This window comes from Callithrix jacchus, chromosome 2 (assembly GCF_049354715.1).
Source record: "Callithrix jacchus isolate 240 chromosome 2, calJac240_pri, whole genome shotgun sequence".
Classification (NCBI taxonomy): Eukaryota; Metazoa; Chordata; class Mammalia; order Primates; family Cebidae; genus Callithrix; species Callithrix jacchus.
In genome coordinates this window covers 5,133,614-5,155,150 of record NC_133503.1, presented here as the reverse complement: position 1 = coordinate 5,155,150, position 21,537 = coordinate 5,133,614, and the positions used below count along the sequence as shown (strand labels likewise).

General features: G+C 45.1%; 1 protein-coding gene across 2 annotated transcripts in view; it reads left to right on the top strand.

Annotated features, from left to right (window-relative positions):
* GALNT17 (polypeptide N-acetylgalactosaminyltransferase 17) overlaps positions 1-21,537 on the top strand; it is a 568,205-nt gene that overhangs the window by 122,153 nt on the left and 424,515 nt on the right. Inside the window, exon 2 of one of the 2 annotated variants that reach the window (XM_078354172.1) lies at positions 15,181-15,306. The exons of the other annotated variant lie outside the window; for it this stretch is intronic. Coding sequence (XP_078210298.1) covers positions 15,181-15,306 — 126 coding nt within the window. The remainder of the gene's footprint in view (positions 1-15,180; positions 15,307-21,537) is intronic. 2 annotated transcript variants of the gene reach the window in all.

Here is a 21,537-nt window from a genome sequence, read left to right as displayed (position 1 = left end):
CTGTAAAAATGTAATACATTCTAGAACTTCCATACCCTCCACAATCCCAGTGCTGAGAATATGCAAAGGAAAGGAAATCAAGTATGTCAGAGGGTTACCTGCACCCCTGTTTATTGCAGCAGTGTTCACAATAGCAAAGATATACAATCACGTTGTGTCCAGCAACAGATGCATGGAGAGAGAAAATGTGGTATGTATGCACAGCAGAATACTATTTGGTCCTAAAAAAGAATGAAGTTGTGTCATTTACAGGGACACAGATGGAGCTGGAGGTCATTATGTTAACTGAAATAAGCCAGGCACAGAAAGGCACATATTGAATGTTCTCACTTATATGTGGAAATTAAAAAAGTTGACCTCCTCGGGGAAGAGAGTGGAATGATAGATACCAGAGGCTGGGAAGGGTGAGTGGCAGGGGTAGGGGTTGCAGAGAGGTTGACTAATGGGTACAAAAATACAGTTAGACAGAAAGAATAGAATACATTCCAATATTTGATAGCAGAGTATGGTGACTATAGTTAACAACAGTGTATTGTAGATTTCCAAATAGCTAGAAGAGGACTTGAAATGTTCCTAATTCATAGAAATGATAAACACTTGAGGTGATGGACACCCCCAAAACCCTGACTTGATTATTACACATTTGATGCATGTAACAAAACACCACACATACCCCACACATATATAAAATATTAGGTATCAATATTTTTTAATGTGAGAAATTGTAAAGAAGATCTTTATGTGGACGCCACGTAATGATAGAGTGTACCGAGGCTAATTTTGCACAGGAAGGCAAGGAAGGTTTGACAGAGGTGGTGGCATCAGAGCTGCTGTGGGACTGATTAGCAGAGATTTTCCTGGCAGAGAGGGGAGGCCCAGAGTGTTCTCTTCTGAGGCAGTGGCATGTGCAAAGGCACAAGGGTTGAAAACAACCCAGCCTCTCTAGGGGAAGAGTCCAGAAGATGAGTGTGGCTGATGTGTGAGGTCCATGGGTAGAAGCATGGTGGGAGCTGAGAAGGGAGGGGTAGGTTGGTGCTACTTCTGTCTGTTCAGTATTAGTCTTTTAAGGAACAGGATGTATTAGTTTCATGTTGCTGCTGTAACAAATGGCTACAAACACAGTGGCAGAAAACACCACACATTTATTCTCTTACAGTTATTGAGATTCGAGTCCGAAATGAGTTTTACAGGACTAAAATCAAGGTGCCTGCAGGCTGCCTTCCTTCAGGAAGCTCCAAGGGAGAATTTAATTCATTGCTCACTTCTCCCAGCTTCTAGAGGCTGCCAGCATTCCTTGGCTTGTGGCTGCATCATTCCAGTCTCTAAGTCTGTGGCTGCATCACTGCAGCCCCTGCATCTGTGGCTGCATGGACTTTGTTACTTTGATCCTCCCGTGTACCTCTTGTACGGACTCTTGTGGTACCATCAGGTCCACCCAGATAATCCAGCATAGTCCCCCCATCTCACGAGCCTTAATTTACTCACATCTGCCCATATGGTTTAGGTCTGTGTCCCCACCCAAATCTCACCTCAAATTGTAACCCCCATATATTGGAGGAGGGGCCTGGTGTTAGGTGACTGAATCATGGGAGTGGACTTCCCCCTTGCTGTTCTCGTGATGGAATCCTCATGAAATCTGGTTGTTTGAAAGAGTAGCTTTCTCTATCCCACTTTGCTTTCTCTGTCTCTCTCCTGCTCTGCCATGGTAAGGCGTGCTACTTGCTTCCCCTTCATCTTTCACCCTACTTTTAAGTTTCCTGAGGCTTCCCCAGCCGTGCTTTCTGTTAAGCCTGCAGAACTGTGAGTCATTTAAACCTTTTTCTTCATAAATTACTCAATCTTTATAGCAGTGTCTCTAGCGATTGGACTCATACCTCTGCAAAGCCTCTTTTGCCATATAAGGTAACATTCACAGGTTCTGGAGGTTAGGATGGGGACACTTTAGGGATCCATGATTGAGCATATTGTAGGGGAATTGAACAGTTCAGCTCTGCAAGGGGATGTAAATGCCACGTGGAAGGCCAGCTCTGCTTCTCTGCCAGGCTGTGTGAGGGAAGAGGAGAGCCTGGTCCCAAATGGTGTCATTGGAGGTGGAGAGGAGATGGCGGCTTGAATTAAGAGGGAAAAAAATTGGTGAGAATTTAGTAGAGGAGGTTGAAGACCCAGGAGGCATCAAGACTGACTCTGAGGTTTAAAGTATTGTCATTTTTTTAACAGTGTCATTAATCAGGAGAAGGTGTGCAAAGCCTCCAGTTCCCACTTGCCTGAGTCACTTCTCGTTCTTTGCAGCAATTTCAGGATCCTTCCCTGACATGCGAAAGCCTATCCCTGAAGCAGCGTGCTTTCTAGTTAGCAGGTGCTGCACTCCTGTGCTTCACAGTGACTTGCCTCACTCCATTGGCTAGGCTGCAAGTTTCTGGAGCACCATGCAAGGTGCCTGTCCATGCCACGCTCCGGTTCTGTCGAGCTCCTCATGGGTATATAAAGATTTAGGTGTCCTTTGAGAACTGTGCAACTGGCTCTTGCCAGGACACCCTTCTCAGGCTCCATGCCTTCCTAGAATGAGCCTTGGGGCTGAGTGGGTAACCTTGATATTCCCTGATAAGAGATTTTCTAGGTTTTTTTTTTCTTCCAGAAGGGTATGTGGCCTTAGGATGGATGTAAATAAATCTAATAGGTAGAAACGACTTTGAAATAATTCATCAAGGAGGGAGGATTCAGCTAGAAATAGCAGATACTAATTTTCAAGCCTTCTTGCCTGCGTATTTTCAGAAATGCGCTCTCCTTTGAGACCTTTTTCTCATCCATTTCGGTAAATATCTGTTGCGCTCATTTGCTGATGAATGGTGAACCTGCATTGTCCCCTGTATGCGCTGGCTCTTTTATTTCCCTTTATCCTCCTTATTCCTTAAAGCCATGAAGAACAGCAGGTTTCTTATTTTATTTTGTTAAGTTCTGGGGCACATGTGCAGGATGTGCAGGTTTGTTACATAGGTAATCGTGTGCCGTGTTGGTTTGCTGCACCTGTCCACCCATCACCTAGGTGTTAACCCCAGCGTGCATTAGCTATTATCCCTGATGCTCTCCCTTCCCCTGTGCACACCCGCCCCCTACAGACCCCAATGTGTGTTGTTCCCCTACTTGTTTCCATGTGGAGAACAGCAGGTTTCTTTACTTAAAAATAGGACTTGGGATGTTGAAGGAGATTGTTCCTTTTGCTTGAGAATTCTGGTTTCTGTCCCAAAGCTGAGAGCAATAGGGGAGTGTTTGCCATTTTTCAGAGGGATGCTGGATGCCACCACGGAAGACCCAGCAAGGGATTTGTAAGACTGGTCCTGCAGCCTGAATGGCACTTCTCCTCTCCAAGGAAAAGATGAGTTCCTGGAGGAGAAGGTTGCAGGGGATATGGGTGTTTATCTATTCCAACAGGAGCGACCCCTCCCCAGGTCAAATGGGGAGGTTAAGCAAACCACATAAAGAGATTGGGGTGCTGGCTAGGCATGGCGGCTCCTGCCTATAATCCTGGCACACTGGGAGGTTGAGGTGGGTGGATTGCTTGAGCTCAGGAGCTTGAGAACAGCCTGGGCAACATGGTCAATGAAACCCCGTGTCTACAAAAAATAGAAAAATTTTAGCTGGGTGTCGTGGCACACTCCTATAGTCCCACCCACTGTGGAGGCTGAGGTGGGAGGGTGGCTTGAGCCTGGGAGGTGGGTGTTGCAGTGAGCCATGATGGCGCCACTTCACTCCAGCCTGGGCAACAGAATGAGACCCATCTACCCTGGCCAACATGGTGAAACCCCATCTCTACTAAAAATACAAAAATTAGCCAGGTATGGTGTCACATACCTGTAATCCCAGCTTGTTGGGAGGCTGAGACAGGACAATTGCTTGAACTTGGGAGACAGAGGTTGTAGTAAGCCAAGATCGTGCCATTGCCCTCCAGCCTGGGAGACAGAACAAGACTCCATTTCAAAAAAATGAAAAGATTGGGCTGCCTGCCAGAGGAGGCTGGCCTCTCCCTCACTGCCGGGTGCTGGCTGAGCTGTAGCACTTACAGGTCCATCTTCACAGGCGAGAGCAGGGTTTGATGAGTGCGTTCTTGAGATCACCTGAAATAGGGAAGAAATCGACATGACTTCTGTGGATTTGGGGAACCTCAGTGAAGGTTGGGGTGGTGCCTGCCTCCTGCTTGGGGAATTCTGAAGACAGGAGTTCAGTAGGCAGGAAGGGTGGGCAGCAATAGAGCGGCCTACATGGCTTCCTCCAGCATGACCAGCAGGTGTGAGACTTGAGGCCTTGTGGAGGCAGGGGCAGGGAGGAATTAGGCTGGCTGCAGAGGGGATCTGGCACTGAGGCTGCCAAGGGCAGGTTCAGTAAAAGTCTCTAGGCTGGGCGCAGTGACTCACGCCTGTAATCGCAGCACTTTGGGAGGTCAAGGCCAAGGCTGGTCAAGACCAGCCTGACCAACGTGGTGAAATCCTGTCTGTACTAGAAATACAAAAATTGGCTGGGCGTGGTGGTACGCACCTGTAATTCCAGTTACTCAGGAGGCTGAGGCAGGAGAATTGCTTGAACCGGGAGGTAGAGGTCGCAGTGAGCCAGGATCGTGCCGCTGCACTCCAGCCTGGGAAACTGAGTGAAACTCCATCTCAAAAAAGAAAAAAATGTCCCTAGAGGCTATCTGTAGAGCTCACTGCTCTTATGAGGGACTCCTGTAGCTTGGAAAGGCTCACAACAGGGCCTGGGAGAACCCTCAGTTGGGCCCTTTCAGAGAGCCCATCTTTAGTCACTGCCAAGAGGTAACAAAGGAAAACACCAGCCAAGTGTGGCCAGGCATCATGGCTCATGCCTGTAATACTAGTACTTATGAAGCCAAGGTGGTAGGCTCACTTGAGCCCAGAAGTTTGAAACCACCCTGGGCAATATAGTGAGACTAGCTCTACAAAATAATTATAATAATAATTAGCTGGGCATGATGGTGCATACCTGTAGTCTCAGCTACTTAGGAGGCTTAGGTGGGAGGATCACTTGAGCCCAGGAGTTCGAGGCTGCTGTGAGGTATGATTGTACCACTGCACTCCAGCTTGGGCAACAGAACAAGACCATGTCTGTTAAAAAAAAAAAAAAAAGCCTTTGCTTTCCTTGCTCTGTCTTCTCCCCTCTTCTCTCATCTGCCTTGGTCTTGAAGGAGCCAGTAGGAGTGGGGGCTGGAGGAAGCATTGAGGACCATGCTATACTGCCCATCTCTCTGCAGAGGTCCTTGACCCACACGTGGAGCCTAAGCTGGGGAGAGGGAGAAGGCTGAAAACCGGACGTGAATGGTTTGCAGGAGGCTGTGCCACACAAGGGGGGAGAGTGAGAAAACCCCAGGGACTAGAAGGTCCTAGAATTGAGTTGTAGTTTCCTGATTTTGCACTTATAACTGAAAGGGAGTGGAGGGGTGAGGCATTGTCATCCGGCTGAGAAGGGATTGCTGAGAGCATGGCTGGGGGAGGTGATAGAAGACGGATGAAGCCCTTGCCTGCATCCCCCACAGATACATTTGTTATAAAACCTAATAAGAACACAAAGCAGGGGATAGACTTAGGAAGAGAGATTCATACACTCTCTAAAACACTTTGTGCTGATTTACAGGCTTTAGGAAATATTTTCGTGAGTATGTGTGACATCTCTCTCTGTCTGGCACATAGTAGGCATTTATAAACCCATATACTTGCTGCCCTGCACATTTAATAAATGTGCTTTAAACCCATTTAATTCCCCCCAACAACCTTGTGAGTAGTTACTGTTATTAGCCCTATTTTTACAGAGAAGACAGTAAAACGCAGAGAGGTTAAGAAGCCTGTTAGGGGTGCGCAAATGTGGAAGAACAGTGATCTGCACTCAGACCTTCTAGTCCCTGGGCTTTTCTCACTCTCCCCCCTTGTATGCCTCTCTCTCTCAATTTTTTATTATAGAATTTTCTAAACATATATAAGGTAGGGAGAATAATAGAATGGACTTAATATACGCATCACTTGGCTTCAGTGATTCTCCTTTTATAAAATGCATCCCAAACCCCCAGGCTCTTCTGCCTCTTTCAGCAAATTTGTTTGAGGTGGTGGATGTTTGCTGAGTGGACGGATAGAAAAAAAAAACCAGTTGAAGAGTAATTGCCATTTGATACAGAACAGAAGAGCTTAGCTTTGGTTTAAGCTGTTCATTTCCCTCCCACAGTCTGAAGTTCAGCTGTAGGAAAAAAAAAAAGAAAGAAAAGTAATTTAAGTAATTTAAATTCTGCCTGCTGACTTAGTTTTGTCCTCATCTTATCTGACCTTATTTAGTCAGATAAAAAAAAAAAAGGAAGAAAGAAAGAAAAAGACTGGGAAAGCGTTTTCCAGGGATTTCATCATGACCCTTTAAACACATCCTCCATTTATACTTATATAATTGTTTCATATGGGATAGTGTTAATAATGCCAGATTTCATTTCTAAAGCAAGCTGACAAACGCATTTAAAGACTTGCTCATTCCAAATGTGTTAGAACAGCTGAGAATCACGATCTGGTGTCAGTTCATTTCCTTTCAGTACTTCCTGTTTTTGGGTGCTGCACATTTTCTTTACAATAGCCCATAGTTAGGGCCACATCTGTACACCCCAATTCCAGATCCCTGTCACACGTCTTCTAATGCAAGACATGATCATGCTTTAGGATACATGGGGCACAGTCTAGCATTTTCCTGATGCTCAGAGAAGTAGAAGAGCTCCCAAAGGGGTGACACTGACCAGTGGCCAAGTGGCTCCCTGGGGCTGTTCATCCGTCTCGGTTTGCTCAGATAACCTCAGGAAACAGCCTTGGCTAACAGGCCTAGGAGCTGTTTTTGAAAGAATCTGATCTCACAGGAATGAATTTAAAAAATCCCTGGCACACATTCAAATTTTTCTTTAAGATTTATTGAAGGATAATTTACAGGCGATAAAATTCACCCTTTTTGGGTGTACAGTTTGAGGAGCTTTGGCAATGGATATATAGCTGTGCATTTACCACCAGAGTTAAGATGCAGAATAATCCCGTTTTGTAGTCGGTCTCCAGCTCATCCTGAAGGATTACCAATTTGTTCCCCAATTCTTCTTGTTTTTTTTTTTTTTGGTGGTGGGGACAGGATCTCACTCTGTTTCCTGGGCTGGAGTGCAGTGACATGATCACAGTTCACTGCATCCTCGACTTCACAGGCTCAAGTGATCCTCCCACCTTAGCCTCTCCAGTAACCAGGAGCACAGATGGGCACCACCATGCCCTGCTGATCTTTTAATTTTTGTAGAAATAGAGTCTCCCTATATTGGCCAAGGAGATCTCAAACTCTTGGGCTCAAGAAATCCTCCTGCCTCAGCCTCCCAAAGTGTTGGGATTACAGGCATGAACCACTGTGACAAGTTGTTCCCTATTTCTACGGTTTTGCTTCTCAAGGCTGTCATATGCTGGAAATGGAATCATGCAGTATGCAGGCTTTGGGGGCTGGCTTCTTTCACTTAAATGATTTTTGACACATGCTATTGCGTGTATCGGGAGTTTATTTCCTTTTTACTGTTAAGTAATTTCCAAAATATGGATGGACATTTGGGTTGTTTCCAGTTTAGGGGAATCACGAATAAATCTTCTATTGAACATTCATATACAGTAATGTAAACATATGTTTTCATTTACCTTGGGCAGATAGCTGAGAATGGGATTCCCAGGTATCATATGATGAGTGTATGTTTCACTGTAAAAAAACACCAGCCTGTTTTCCAAAGTGGCTGTACCATTTTGCGTTCTCACAGGCTCCATATCAGACAGAGTTCAGGTTGCTCCACATCCTTGCTGACACTTGGTATTGTCGGGTATTTTTTTTAAGCCATTCTAGTAGGTGTGCAGATGTCATGCAGGCTTTTGTACATGGAAGGGCAGAATGGTTTGGGGGAAAGTCAGCCTAGTTAACTCTCCCATAAAGCTCTTTCTCCCGCAAGCCTTCAGCCTGCGCTTCATGCAATTGACAGCAGGACTCCCTATGTTTAGATTCACTTTGTGTGCCAACCTGTGAGGCTTGGCAGCCTAGGGCCTGAGTGCCATTTGCTGAGAGGCTGGCACAGTAGCAGGGCAGACAAAGACCAATGTGGCGTGAGGTGGCCTGAGATGAAATTTCTTCTTTGACACTTACTGGTCTTGTCCCATCCCCACATCACTGAAGGTCTATGCCTGTCTCTCCTCTTCTGTAGAAGAAATAGAGATAATCATGCCTGCCTTTTCACCCTACCAGAGGGCAAAGAAGAGCCTTGAAAGTTGAAATGTGCAATTCAGAGAAGAAAGAAGAGAGCATGATCATTTTTATTGCTTTTGAGTTACTGCCGGCTAAAACATCAGGACGGAAGTAAAATCACTCCTGTTAATAGCAGTGAAGGTTGACGAGACTGTTTTTCATTCACCTTATTATTCTTAAACAATTTTATAGGCGTATAATTCCATGATAATGACATAAGAACTGCTTGGAGAAGAAGCTGCATGCTCTTTTCTGATTTTTAATATAAAACTCTCTTTAGGCGAAGGCGGCCTCTTGTAATCATCACTCACCTCATTTCCTGGATAGCAGTCCTCCGAAATTTTATTGTAGACCTTGCTCCAATTTCAAATGCTGTCAACTCTTGCACATAAAAAGAGTTGTTTATATGGTTTGTGGATTACTCCTTTTTCCTCTTGAACTATTTTTTTCACTGCTCAATGCCATTCCCAGTTGGTTCCGACAGGAGAAATGGAAGATAATGAAATGTCGGCGAGATGATTTTCTCTCTGGTTCTAGCTATTGTGAAAGTTTGGCTAAAATGTAGTTTTTTGGCTGTCTGGAGATTTCAGTTGTTCTTGCTATCTCCCTTTTCTCTGTTAGCAAAGTCAGCAAGGAGTTGAATGAAGGTAGACAATGAGATATTCCTGTTTGTGGTCTCCAGTTTCTGTCCTGTAGACGTCACAAGGTTATGCGCAGAGTTTGTATGAAACCAAATTTTTTGGAGTATAATTCTCATTTATACTTTAGAGCCAACAGTTGTTTCTTTTAAGAACATAGAAAAAGGGAGTGAGATCAAGAGCTATGGCTAAGCATTCTTTTGATCAGCCATGAAAAGTTTGATTGTTACTGTTGGTCAAATACAGTCCTGGCATTTCCAAAAATTTTTCTCTAAGAGATAGTGTGTGTGTGTGTGTGTGTGTGTGTGTGTGTGTGTGTGTAGGTAGTGTGTGTGTGTGTGTGAGAGAGAGAGAGAGAGAGAGAATGACAGACACACAGAAAGAGAATGTGAATCATAGGTTTCCCTCTGACCTGTTTTAATTTCAGAAACTCATTTAAGAGATGTGCACCCACAGAAAAATGGCTGGCATCTAAGCATAGCACATGCCATGCCAAAGAATATTCTTGTGCATTTCAAGCAGTACTATGCTGATAAACCAGCTCTCTGGATGTGGTGAGGGCATGTATTTAGTGGTGGATTTAGGGAACCTTCATTTGTGCCTTTTGCCCATTTCCCTGCTGTAAATATTTCTACTCTGGTGGATTTCAAGTTAGCAGCATTTGGCAGCTAGTCTGCAAAGGTCCTGAGTATTTAACAGTAGGCTCTGGGGGAGCTGGTGTCAGCACACCACTAATTTTGAGGGACATTCTGCTTTTTATTTTATATATTTATATGGATGTTTTTAGAGATAGGGTGTCTCTGTGGCCCAGGCTGGAGTGCAGTGGTATGATCATAGTTCACTGCAGCCTTGACCTCCTGTGCACAAGGGATCCTCCTGCCTCAGCCTCCTGAGTAGCTGGGGTTACAGGCATGTGCCACCATACCTGGCCAACTTTAAATTCTTTTTGTAGAGGCATGATCTTGCTATGTTGCCCCGGATGATCTCGAAGTCCTGGCCTCAAGCAACCCTTCTTTCCAGGCCTCCTGAAGCGCTGGGATGCCTTCTTCCATGATTGTGAGATCTCCCAGCCATGTGGAACTCTGAGTCCTTTAAATCTCTTTCCTTTATAAATTACCCCATCTGTCAGGCACAGTGGCTTATGCCTGTAATTCCAGCACTTTGGGAGGCCGAGGCGGGTGGATCATTTGAGGTCAGGAGTTTGAGGCCAGCCTGACCAACACAGTGAAACCCCGTCTCTACTAAAAATATAAAAATTAGCTGGGCATGGTGGCTGGTGCCTATAATCCCAGCTACTCTGGAGGCTGAGGCAGGAGAATCGCTTGAACCTGGGAGGTGGAAGTTGCAGTCAGCTAAGATGGCGCCATTGCTCTCCAGCCTGGGTGACAAGAGTGAGACTTCATCTCAAAAAAAAAAAGTGAGCCAAGATGTGCCACTGCACTCCAGTCTCTAGCCTGCGCAACAGAGTGAGACTCTGTCTCTAAATAAATAAATAAATAATGCAGTCTTAGGTATTTCTTCATAATGGTATGAAAATGAATGAATACAAGGAATCAACCTAAGTGTCCATCAGTGGTGGGTTGGATACAGAAAATATGTTATATATGCCATGGAATACTATGCAGCCATGAAAAGGAATGAAATCAGGTCCTTTGCAGCAACATGGATAGAGCTGGAGACCATTGTCCTAAGTGAACTAACTGAGAAACAGAAAGCCAAATGCTGCATATTCTCATTTATAAGTGGGAGCTAAACAGTGGGTACACTCGCATAGACATAAAACTGGAAATAATAGACACTGGGGACTACAAAAGGAGGGAGCGAGGGGTGTGAGGGTTGGCAACCCCCCTGTTGGATGCAGCATTCACTACCTGGGTGACGAGTTCACAAGAAGCCTAAAGCTCAGCATCACACAGTACACCCATGTAACATACCTACACATGGGCCCTGAACCTAAAATAAATAAATACATTTTAAACGAATGCTATAAAACAGCAAGGTCACTTATTACATAATATATGACATGTCACAGTTTTAAAATACGTAAATATTGTATTAAATAAACAGGGGGTACTCTGAGACACAGCTACTGCACAAACCTGCACACTTCACAGATGTGCCAGGAGAAAGGGTTTCTATCACAGCCTGCCTGAAACTGTGGAGGAAGCACTGAGAAAGGCCACTAGTGGGTAGACAGCTGTCCAGAGGAGGGGAGTGAGTGTTCCCCTTTGAGTAATAATGATGATTACAGTCTTTCTCATCCCAGTGCACATCTGTGCCCTCCATTTTCATTTATTGACATGCCGCTTTTGTGCCATGGGTGGTCACCCCTGAAGAAAAACATTTCTCTTAACACCAAGGGGAAGAAAACTTCAAATCTATTATTTTTTTTTCAGTTTGGAAAGTTTAATTTGTGAGCATAGCTTGTGTTTGGAGCCTAAGATCATTGAGCTTCAAGATCCTCTGTGGTCACGTGGCTCTTTGGTGGCACAGGGGATTATGTCACTATTCTATCCTACTCTACTTTCCATCTTCACCAAGAGAGGAAGGCAAGGGATGAGGGTAGGTGTGAAAAAGATCAAGAGTAGGACCTTGACTTATCAAGACCCTCTTGGTTGCAAGTGACAGAAAACCCATTTCACCTAGCTGGAGCACAGAACGAAAGAAGCAGAAATTTATTAGCACCTATGACTGAGAAGTTCAGAGTTGCCTCTGGCTTTAGATAAGGCCGTACTCAGAAGTTTAAGCAGTGGGACTCTGCCCTCCATTCTATACTGTAGATAGGCTTACTCCAGTGTGACAGACAGCAGACAGCAGCAGATTTTCACCTCTGGAAAAAGAGAGTTTTCCTTGAAAGTTCCATTAGAGATGTCTTCGGAAAATCTCTGGTTTGGTTTGAGGCACATGCCTATCTGAACCCATCCCAGGTATGGTGGCCTATAGTTGGTGATTGGGCTGGTCTGCATCACATGCCCACTTGAAAGGATCACCCTGGTCCCCATGGGTTGAGGTTCATACAGAGAAGAGAGGATTTGTTTCCATGATGAGGAGGATGGCATGCTGGACAGATGAGAACCACAGATGCCCAGAGATGGTGATGGTCTCTCCAAGAGACTAGATAGTTTCAGCAAAGAAATGCGTAACGGTAAGGAAAAGCAGCAAGCATGGGACCAGCTATTGGGAATGCCTGAGGTGTCCGGGTTTGAGCAGCTGTCAGAGGTAAAAGAAACCAAAAGGAGGCCCAGTTGAAATAAACACAGTGTTATTCCACAATGTTAAGTACCAGGGGCAACTCCAGACACCAACCCTGGGCACTGTCTAGTCTAAGACTGTGATTCTGATGGAAGTGTCTCAGTCAGCTCAGACTGCTGTAACAAAAATACCATAGACTGCATGGCTCAAACAACAAACATTTCTCACAGCTCTCGGGGCTGGGAAGTCCAAGATCAGATGTCAGCATGGCACCATCTGGTGAGGGCTCTCTTCCTGGTTTGCACACAGCTGCCTTCTTATTGTGTCCTCACGTGTCAGAGAGGAGAGAGAGAGAGAGAGAGAGAGAGCTTTCTGTTTCTTCCAAGGACACTAAGGACACTAATCTTTTTCTTCTAAGGACATTAATCTCATCGTGGAAGTGCCACTCTCATGCCCTAATCACCTCCCAAAGTCCCCACTTTAGGGATTCGACTTAGGAATTTGAGGACATAATGTAGTGGAGAGGACCAGCAACAGCCAGACCAAATAAGGGAAACTCATTCTTAGATGGACCAGTAGGATGTTTATTTCAGCTTTGAGATGGATACAAATTGACTAATTACTTTTCAAGGCCTTCTTAGCCATCCTTGAAAGTTAACTTCAGAAGAAGTCCCCTTAGGCAACCTCAACTGGAGGCAACTTCCTGGGATTCGGGTAGGTTTTCTGTCCTGCCCTCAGCCCTAAGAGTGCACACAGCAAATGCACAGGTAGAGAAAATTTGGATGGCCTTCTGTTGCTGCCTGAATAGAGGCAGTCACCTCAGATCTGCAACATGGGGCTGCCTTGCTGAGAGAAGAGGGACAAAAGGATGTCATTTAGAGCCAGTGCAGTGACTCGTTCTTGTAGTCCCAGCACTTTGGGAGGCTGAGGTGGGAGGATCACTTGAGTTCAGGTGTTGGAGACCAACCTGCCTAACATAGTGGGACTCTGCTTCTGTAATTTTTTTAAAAAGATGTCATTTAGCTAGGAGGGTTTGGCTTACTTTAATTTCAACTCATGTTCAGACAGGAAAATAGCCCATTTCCTGGAATCTGCAAACACCCAGATGCATGGGCCAGAGAAAAGAATTTCAAAACGGCTGCTGCATTTTTCACTGGATCTGTTTCTTACGTGCTATGATGTCCCAGAGGGTAGAACAGGGTCCGTGGGTGGCTTCTCCATGCAGCTCTGATGAGCATCATGTAGAGAGAGGCATCCTCTCTTTATTTGTTACCTCTGACACCTCTCACTGTTTCCTTTGTGATCATATCACTGAATTGAGCCCTCTCTGAAGTCTACTGCCATATCAACACGTCACTGCTTCCTCAACGCTGGAAAATCATGTGGGTTTTGAATTTGGGAGGAAATGATATGTATTTCCAGATATCAGAAAAATCTGTTTTGACCTAACCACCTCCCAGTGTGGGAACAATTTATGGCTTTCTACTTGATGTTTTGAAAACTCATTTGGAAATAGAAAAAGTGACCCATAGATTTCAGGTTAGTGTCTTGGGATGAAGATGAACTCAGCTGCTGGTGACAATTCTCTTTCGGAACTAATCCTATTTCCTCTCATTCCCACTAGGGCCCAGGTCACAGGTTGCCCCTGTGTGTTAACTCTTTCTTCCTCAGTGTTCTCCACGCCTCCCTTTGGTGATCAATGAGAACGCCACCCGCTTGGGCTCCTGTGCCATCCTTGAACCTTGTTTTCATGGGCGCGGATCCTACAAACATCCATGTGGTTAGGGACACTGCATGAAACCCCAAAACCCATTCAGTGTGATGCCTTCTTTTGTGACTAAAAGGCTCAGGCGAAAGCATGTTCTTCCTAATGACAGCTGGCAGGTTTGTGCCTCCCGACCGTGAGAGCCACTGTGCAGCCCACCTTATTTCCAGGGCCGTTTAGCAAACATTTGGGGTTTGAGATGCAACCAGGTGGGACCTTTTAGCCTGGTGGGAGAAGGAGTAATTGAATTCACCCAGCAGAATGAAGGAACGGCAGTGAAGGAAGAGCAGCAATGCAGACAGAAAAGGGAAAAGGAAAGGGACATGTTATTCTTTGCCGCTACCACCGTGGCAGGCCCAGCATTTAGCACTAAAGCCAGGCACACAGCGGGTGCTCTTTGCGTATTTGTTGAATGAATGGATGGAAAGGCTTCTGGCTATTTAGAGAACTAGCGTGTTTATGTGCCCCAGGGAAAATCCTGCACAAGGGCAGAGGAGGGAGGAACGTTGTGCAGATGGGGTGATGGCTGGAAAATGTCCTATATGGACTCAGGACTGGGGTGGTGAAAGGTGAATCCATCTCAAGACAGGGCAGTGGGTGGGGGGATGTCTGCTTCTGTGGGGAGGGTCAGGTTTTAGGTGAAGCAGATATGGTAGGGGGAGTTTACTGAGAAAAGCATAAAGCGTCAGAAACATGATCTACTGTGAGAGGGTCTCAGAGGCTACCTGGAAATGGTTTGCCAGGAGGAAAGAGGAGAATTTGCTAGGAGGGAAGGAGTGCTAGGCAATGTGGGGGTGAAGATTTGAGAAAGGACTGAAGGCAGGAGAGGTTCTGAGAGTGAGCAGGACATAGAGAGAGTGGTAGCTTAGCTGGGGGATCTGCTCAGAGACAAGGTGGGCCCAGAGCACATTCCCCATGGCCACTTTATTTTTTATTTTTTATTTTTTTAAGAGTCAGAGTCTTGCTCTGTTACCCATGTTGGAGTGCTGTGGTGTGATCATAGCTCGTGGTAACCTCAAATTCCTGGGGTCAAGTGATCCTCCTGCCCCAGCCCCCCAAGTAACTGGGACTGCAGGTGTGGGCCACTATGCCTGGCTAAATAAAAAAAATGAGTGTAGATGCAGTCTTGCTGCATACATTGCCCAGCTTTTTATCACACTCCTAGGCTCAAGGGATCCTCTTGCCTCAGTGCTTGGATTACAGGTGTGAGCCACTGTGCCCAGCCCTCCCTGCTTTTATCATTTGCGGTTCAAATTTTTGTCTTGGTTTAATTATGCTAATTATATTAATTTCATTATATTATAGCCACCTGCAAATTATTCTCATACCTTCATAGAAATCATTTCGTTAAAAAAAATGGCAGAGTCTTCATCAAGCTTAGAAAGCCAGGCTCTCTTCTGTCTCTGGGAGTCAGCATCAGTGGACACTCAGGTAAGACCGAAAGAAAGTCTATTCCGGATGATATGGTTTGGCTGTATCCCCACCCAAATCGTATCTTGAATTGTAGTTTTCATAATCCCCACATGTTGTGGGAGGGACCTGGTAGGAGGTAATTGAATCATGGGGGGCAGTTACTCCCATGCTGCTGTTCTTGTGATCATGAGATCGGATGTTTTTGTTTGTTTTGAGACAGAGTCTAGCTCTGTCACCCAGGTTGGAGTGTAGTGGCATGATCTTGGCTCACTGTAATCTCTGCCTCTTGGGTTCAAACTATTCTCCTGCCTCAGCCTCCTGAGTAGCTAGGACTAGAGGCATGTGCCACCACACACTGCTAAATTTGTGTATTTTTTAGTAGAGATGAGGTATTGGCCAGGATGGTCTCGAACTCCTGACCTCAAGTGATCTGCCTGCCTCAGCTGCCCGAAGTGCTGGGATTACAGGTGTGAGCTACACCAGGCTGAGATCTGATGGTTTTATAAGGGGCTTTCCCCACTTCTGCTTGGCATTTATTCCCGCCATCATGTGAGGAAGGATGTGTTTTCTTCCCCCTCTGCCATGATTGTAAGTTTTCTGAGGCCTCCCAGGCCTGCAGAACGGTGAGTACATTAAACCTCATTTCTTCATAAATTACCCAGTCTTGGCTATGTCTTTAGTAGCAGCACCAAACTATTTCCTTAAGGAGTTGTAGAGACAGGGCTCCGTGAGCTTTCATAGCTGGAAGATTCTCTTCTATGTATCTGCTGTTGTTCAAATCCATTTTCTTTCCATCTTTGGTGGAGATGCTTTAAAATCACTGCATTGGTTTTTCTGAAAGGAAGTTTTATGCATTTTTTTCATAAGTGAGTTAATTGATGGGTAAAAAAAATTTACAGGACTCAACTGGCAGGTAGGCATCCAAGGTGTTGTGGGGCCTGAAGCTTATACAAGTTTAGCTCCTTCTTTAAGAAAAATAATGCAAAATTAGTAACACACAATTAGGTACAAAAGTAAATAGCTATTCTGGATGAGAAAAGAAATCATAACAAATTGCTAAGTTAAAGAAAGCTGACAACTATCACAAAAACTATGAAATCCACAAAAACATGTAAGGTTTTTATTAACTACGGAATACACCTTTATGATCTTTTCTTTCCTACCTTTTTTGACTACATATTACTTGACTACCTCTTTATTATGACAGCAATTTGAAATAGCCTTTTCTATTAATAAAGAGAATAAAAAGGTAATTCAGCCCTTCTTCCGGTGTGGTTGGCTGATCCTTGTTGTTTTCTAGTAGTTGATAATTGAGAAAATTCACTTTAGCTTCACAATTCAATGTGTGCAATGTTATTTATATTTTTGGGGCCGGCACAGGGGTGCACACTTGTAATCCCGGCACTTTGGGAGGCCGAGGTGGGTGGATCATGAGATCAGGAGTTTGAGACCAGCCTTACCAGCATAGTGAAACCCCTCTCTACTGAAAATACAAAAATTAGCTGGACTGTAATCCCAGCTACTCAGGAGGCTGAGGCAGTAGAATCGCTTGAACCCAGGAGGTGGAGGTTGCAGTCAGCCAAAATCGCACCATTGCACTCCAGCCTGGGCGATAGGGTGAGACTGCATCTCAAAAATAAAATTAAATTAAATTACAAATAAAATTTTTAGGATTATTGTAAAGTCTGGACCAACCTCTCTCCTCTTGCTATGTGAGTTGCAAGATTATCATGCATGTCAAATTTTCTTGTGCTCACTTGTATTAACTGTTGTTATGGACTGGATGTGGGTGTTTTCCCGAAAGTCGTATATTGAAGTCCTAACCTCCACAGTGTGATGGCATTAGCAGGAGGGCCCTCTGGGACAAGATTAGGTCCTAGGGTAGAGCTCACGGGAATGGGAGTAGTACTCTCATAAAAGAGACCCTAGAAAGATCTCTCATCCATTTCTGCCATGTGAGGACATAGCAAAAAGACAGTATCTATGAACCAGGAAGTGAGCCCTCACCAAACACAGAATGTGCTGGTGCCCTGTCTTGAACTCCCAGCCTCCAGAATTGCAAGAAATAAATGCCTGTGGTTTAAGCCACACAGTCTATGGTATTTTTGTTACAGCAGGCTGAACAGATTAAGACAAATATTCATTCAATTGAGGACATTATGAAGTATTTGTGAAGCTATTTCTAGTTCCGGGCAGCTCAGCAATATATGGGAGACAGGAAACTAACAAAAACACATCCCATAGAGCCAAACTAAATGTGTTCTCAACCGAAATTCTGCAAAGCCAAATCCCGAGTAACTTCGTGCTGCTCCAGCCCCTACTTGGGGAGAACTGTAAGAGAAGGAAAACTGAGCATTCCGTTGATTGCAGTAAAATACCTTGCTTTTACAAACTTTACAGAAACATATGACCGTGTGCATAACTTGCTAGGGCCCTTTCAAGGCCCTAGAAGAGGCCTCTGTAATTGAAAGACCCTGAACTTAAGCCTCAATAGCTTCGCAGTAAATCTGCTTCTGCCCACGTTGATGACTTCTGGAAGTGAGTGTTTACTAAATCCCCCTGGGGTGAAGGAACCCTGGGTGTTTTCTCTTCTCTATTAGACCTTTTACATTTTTTTACATTTCATTGAAATAGGAATTAAGAATACTTGGACCAAATGATAATTACATTCTCCTTATGTCTGTATAGTGGTTTGCCATTGGCAACAGTTCACAATGCTTTATTTTCTTTCCTTTCCACTCCAGCCCTGTGAGCTAGACAGGGCCCGTATTATTTCCGTTTGTAAATAAGGAAACGCTCTGGGCTTGCCAGGGCTTTTTCCGTCTGCCTCTCAGGGGGAGCCTTTGCAGCAGCAGACTGTAGGTATGATGAAGGGGCCAATGGATACCAATCTGGAGACCTGCGATGCGTGCTAGCTCCAGTACCATCTGGCTGAGTCTTGTGTTAGGCCTCCCTGGGCCTTGGTCTCCTCATTTGCAAGGGAGAGATTCTCTCCTAGAGGCGCTTTTTTGTTGTTTTTTAGGACAGTGTCTCACTCTTTGGCCCAGGCTGGAGTGCACTGGTGCGATCACGGCTCACTGAAACCCTGACCTCCTGGGCTCAAGCAATCAATCCTCCCATCTCAGCCTCCTGAGGAGCTGGGGCTACAGATGCCTGCAACCACAACTGGCTAATAGTTTTGTGTATTTTGTAGAGACGTAGTTTTGCCCTGCTGCCCAGGCTGGTCACAAACTCCTGGGCTCAGTCAGTTCTCCTGCCATTGCCTCCCAAAGTGCTGATACTACAGGCGTGAGCCACCACACCTGGCCATGTTCAAGGTCCTTGAAGTGTTTAAGAAACACTTTCATCTATTAGACAAGAGGAGGGTTCCAGCCTCTCCCTCTCATTTCACATCCACATAGAAGTAAAAGGTGCCTTCGCTCTCCTGAATTCTCTCACTCCTGTTAGCTGTTTACAGTTAACCCTTTAACTGGAGAGCTTAGAGGCACTGACCCACGTAGTCAGAAATCCGCCTGCAACTTCTGACTCCTCCAAAACGGAACTACTAAAAGCTTTGTCAATAACATAAGCCATTGCTTAAGACATGTTTTGTATGCTACATGTATTATATGCAGTGTTCTTACAATCGAGTAGCTACAGAAAAGAAAATGTTATTAAGAAAATCCTGAGGAATGGGGCATGGTGGCTCATTCCTGGAATCCCAGCACTTTGGGAGGCTGAGGAGGGCGGATCACCTGAAGTCAGGAGTTTGAGACCAGAATGGCCAACATAGCGAAACCGTGTGTCTGCTAAAAATACAAAAATTAGCTGGGTGTGTGGTGGCGTGTGCCTGTAGTGCCAGCTGCTCGGGAGGCTGAGGCAGGAGGATCGTTTGAACCCATGGGGTGGAGGTTGCAGTGAGCTGAGATTGTACCACTGTACTCTAGCCTAGGCAACAGAGCAGGACTCCATCTCAAAAAAAAAAAAAAAAAATCCCAAGGAAGAGAATATCCACATGCTATTTATTAAATAGAAGTGAATCATCGTAAAGGTCTTCATCCTAATTGTAGTTATGATTGCTTGAGTAGGCTGAGCAGGAGGAGGGAAAGGAGGGTTGGTCTTGCTCTCTCAGTGATGGCAGAGGCAGAAGGAAATCTAAGTAGAAGTGGACCTGTGTAGTTCAAATTCATCGTGTTCAAGGGTCACCTGTCCTTTCCGGCATCATTCTGACATCTGACATCCCATGGGTCTGTCTTTTCCTGACTATGAGGCCTGAGCAGGCTGGATCCTTGTGGAAATTACATATGTACTTCTCCGATTCCAGAAGCGGGTTATAAACTCTCAGAGGTGTTTGAACATTGTGAGTCTCTCCAGGGTGTGTGATCTCACTGCATGCTCAGGGGCCCAATGTCGGTGCAGTGACCTCAACTTTAGACGGGTTCCAGGGCTGTGGCCTTGCTTCCTCATTTTCTGCTTTGGTGCGTGTGTTCATCTGGAAATCCAGGGGCTCCCACAATCTCAGAACTGGGTCAGGGCCGCACAGATGGCTGCAGGAAGCCCTGCCAGAGAGCGCAGAGGAGGAGAGTTACGCTGAGAAATATTTTGTGGCTGTATCCATTTCTTTTGATAAGGGCAGCATTCCCTCAGGATTTTCTTTAGGTGATGTATTTAAAAGAATGCTACAAAATTTAATGTGCCCATTTTATGTATGGGGAAATTGAGGTCTGGTGATGACAGGTCCAGGGTCATACTGGACTCCTGATATCTTTTTGCAGTTGACCCTTGAACAGCATGGGTTGCAGGTACCAACCCTCACAGTCAACATACTGTGTGTGACTTTTGACTCCCCCAAATCTTATTTACAAGTAGCCTAAGGTCAGAACTGGAGCGTGTATTTAAGGCTATTCCTGTCTGTGCATGCATCATCTGACCACATGTATTTTTTTGTTTTTTGGCAATCTTTTTTTTTGTGTGGCTTGTTATCCTAGTCATTATTGGGCATGATTAGTAAGGAAATCATTGAATTAAAATATTCTCGGGATTTTGCTTTTCTGTACATTTACTGGATCACACATGTAAATATGGAGATACATTTATATGTAGTTTGGATTTTTAAATTTCTGAGTTTTCTTTTTTCCTTTTTTGAGATTTTTTTGTTTTTCTTGTGATAAAGTTCACATAACATCAGATTCATGCCGATGGTGTTGCCTCACCCGTGCAATCCCAGCTTGAATTTGAGAGGTCAAGAAGGGCAAATCACTTGAGGTCAGGAGTTCGAGACCCAGCCCGGCCAACATGGTGAAACCTCATCTCTACTAAAAATATAAAGATTAATCAGGTGGGCCTGGCGAGGTGGTTCATGCCTGTAATCCCAGCACTTTGGAAGGCTAAGGGGGGTGGATCACCTGAGGTCAGGAGTTTGAGACCAGCCTGACCCACATGGAGAAACCCTGCCACTACTAAAAATACAAAATTAGCTGGGTGTGGTGGCACATGCCTGTAATCCCAGCTACTTGGGAGACTGAGGCAGGAGAATTGCTTGAACCTGAGAGGCGGAGGTTGCAGTGAGCTGAGAGCACACTGTTGCACTCCAGCCTGGGCAACAAGAGCAAAACGCCATCTCAAAAAAAAAAAAAAAAGGAAAAGGTACCCAGGTGTGGTGGCACGCACCTTTAGTTTTAGTCCCAGCTACTTGGGAGGCTGAGGCAGGAGAATTGCTTGAACCTGGGAGGCAGAGGTTGTGGTGAGCTGAGAGCCCCACTCCACTCCAGTCTGGGCAAAGAAGCAAGACTCTGTCTCAAAAATAAAAACAAACAAACAAAACCCCATCAGGTTCATCATTTTAACCATTTTGAAGTGTACAGTTCTGTGCATTTCATCATATCCATGATAGCATGCAACCATCACTGCCATCTAATTCCAGAACATTATCATTACTCCCAAAAGAAACCCTGTACCTGGTTAGCAATCCAATATATTGGTTTTGAAGATTTGCTAAATCACGATGCCAAGGGTGTGTTATACAATGTGTGTGAATGTGTGTGTGTCCTCTCGCAATGGGTAGACATCTTTCACTTTATGATAAGACTCTTTGGCCGGGTGCAGTGGCTCAAGCCTGTAATCCCAGCACTTTGGGAGGCCGAGGAGGGTGGATCACGAGGTCACGAGATAGAGGCCATCCTGGTAAACATGGTGAAACCCCGTCTCTACTAAAAAAAAAAAAAAAAAAAATTAGCTGGGCATGGTGGCGCGTGCCTGTAATCCCAGCTA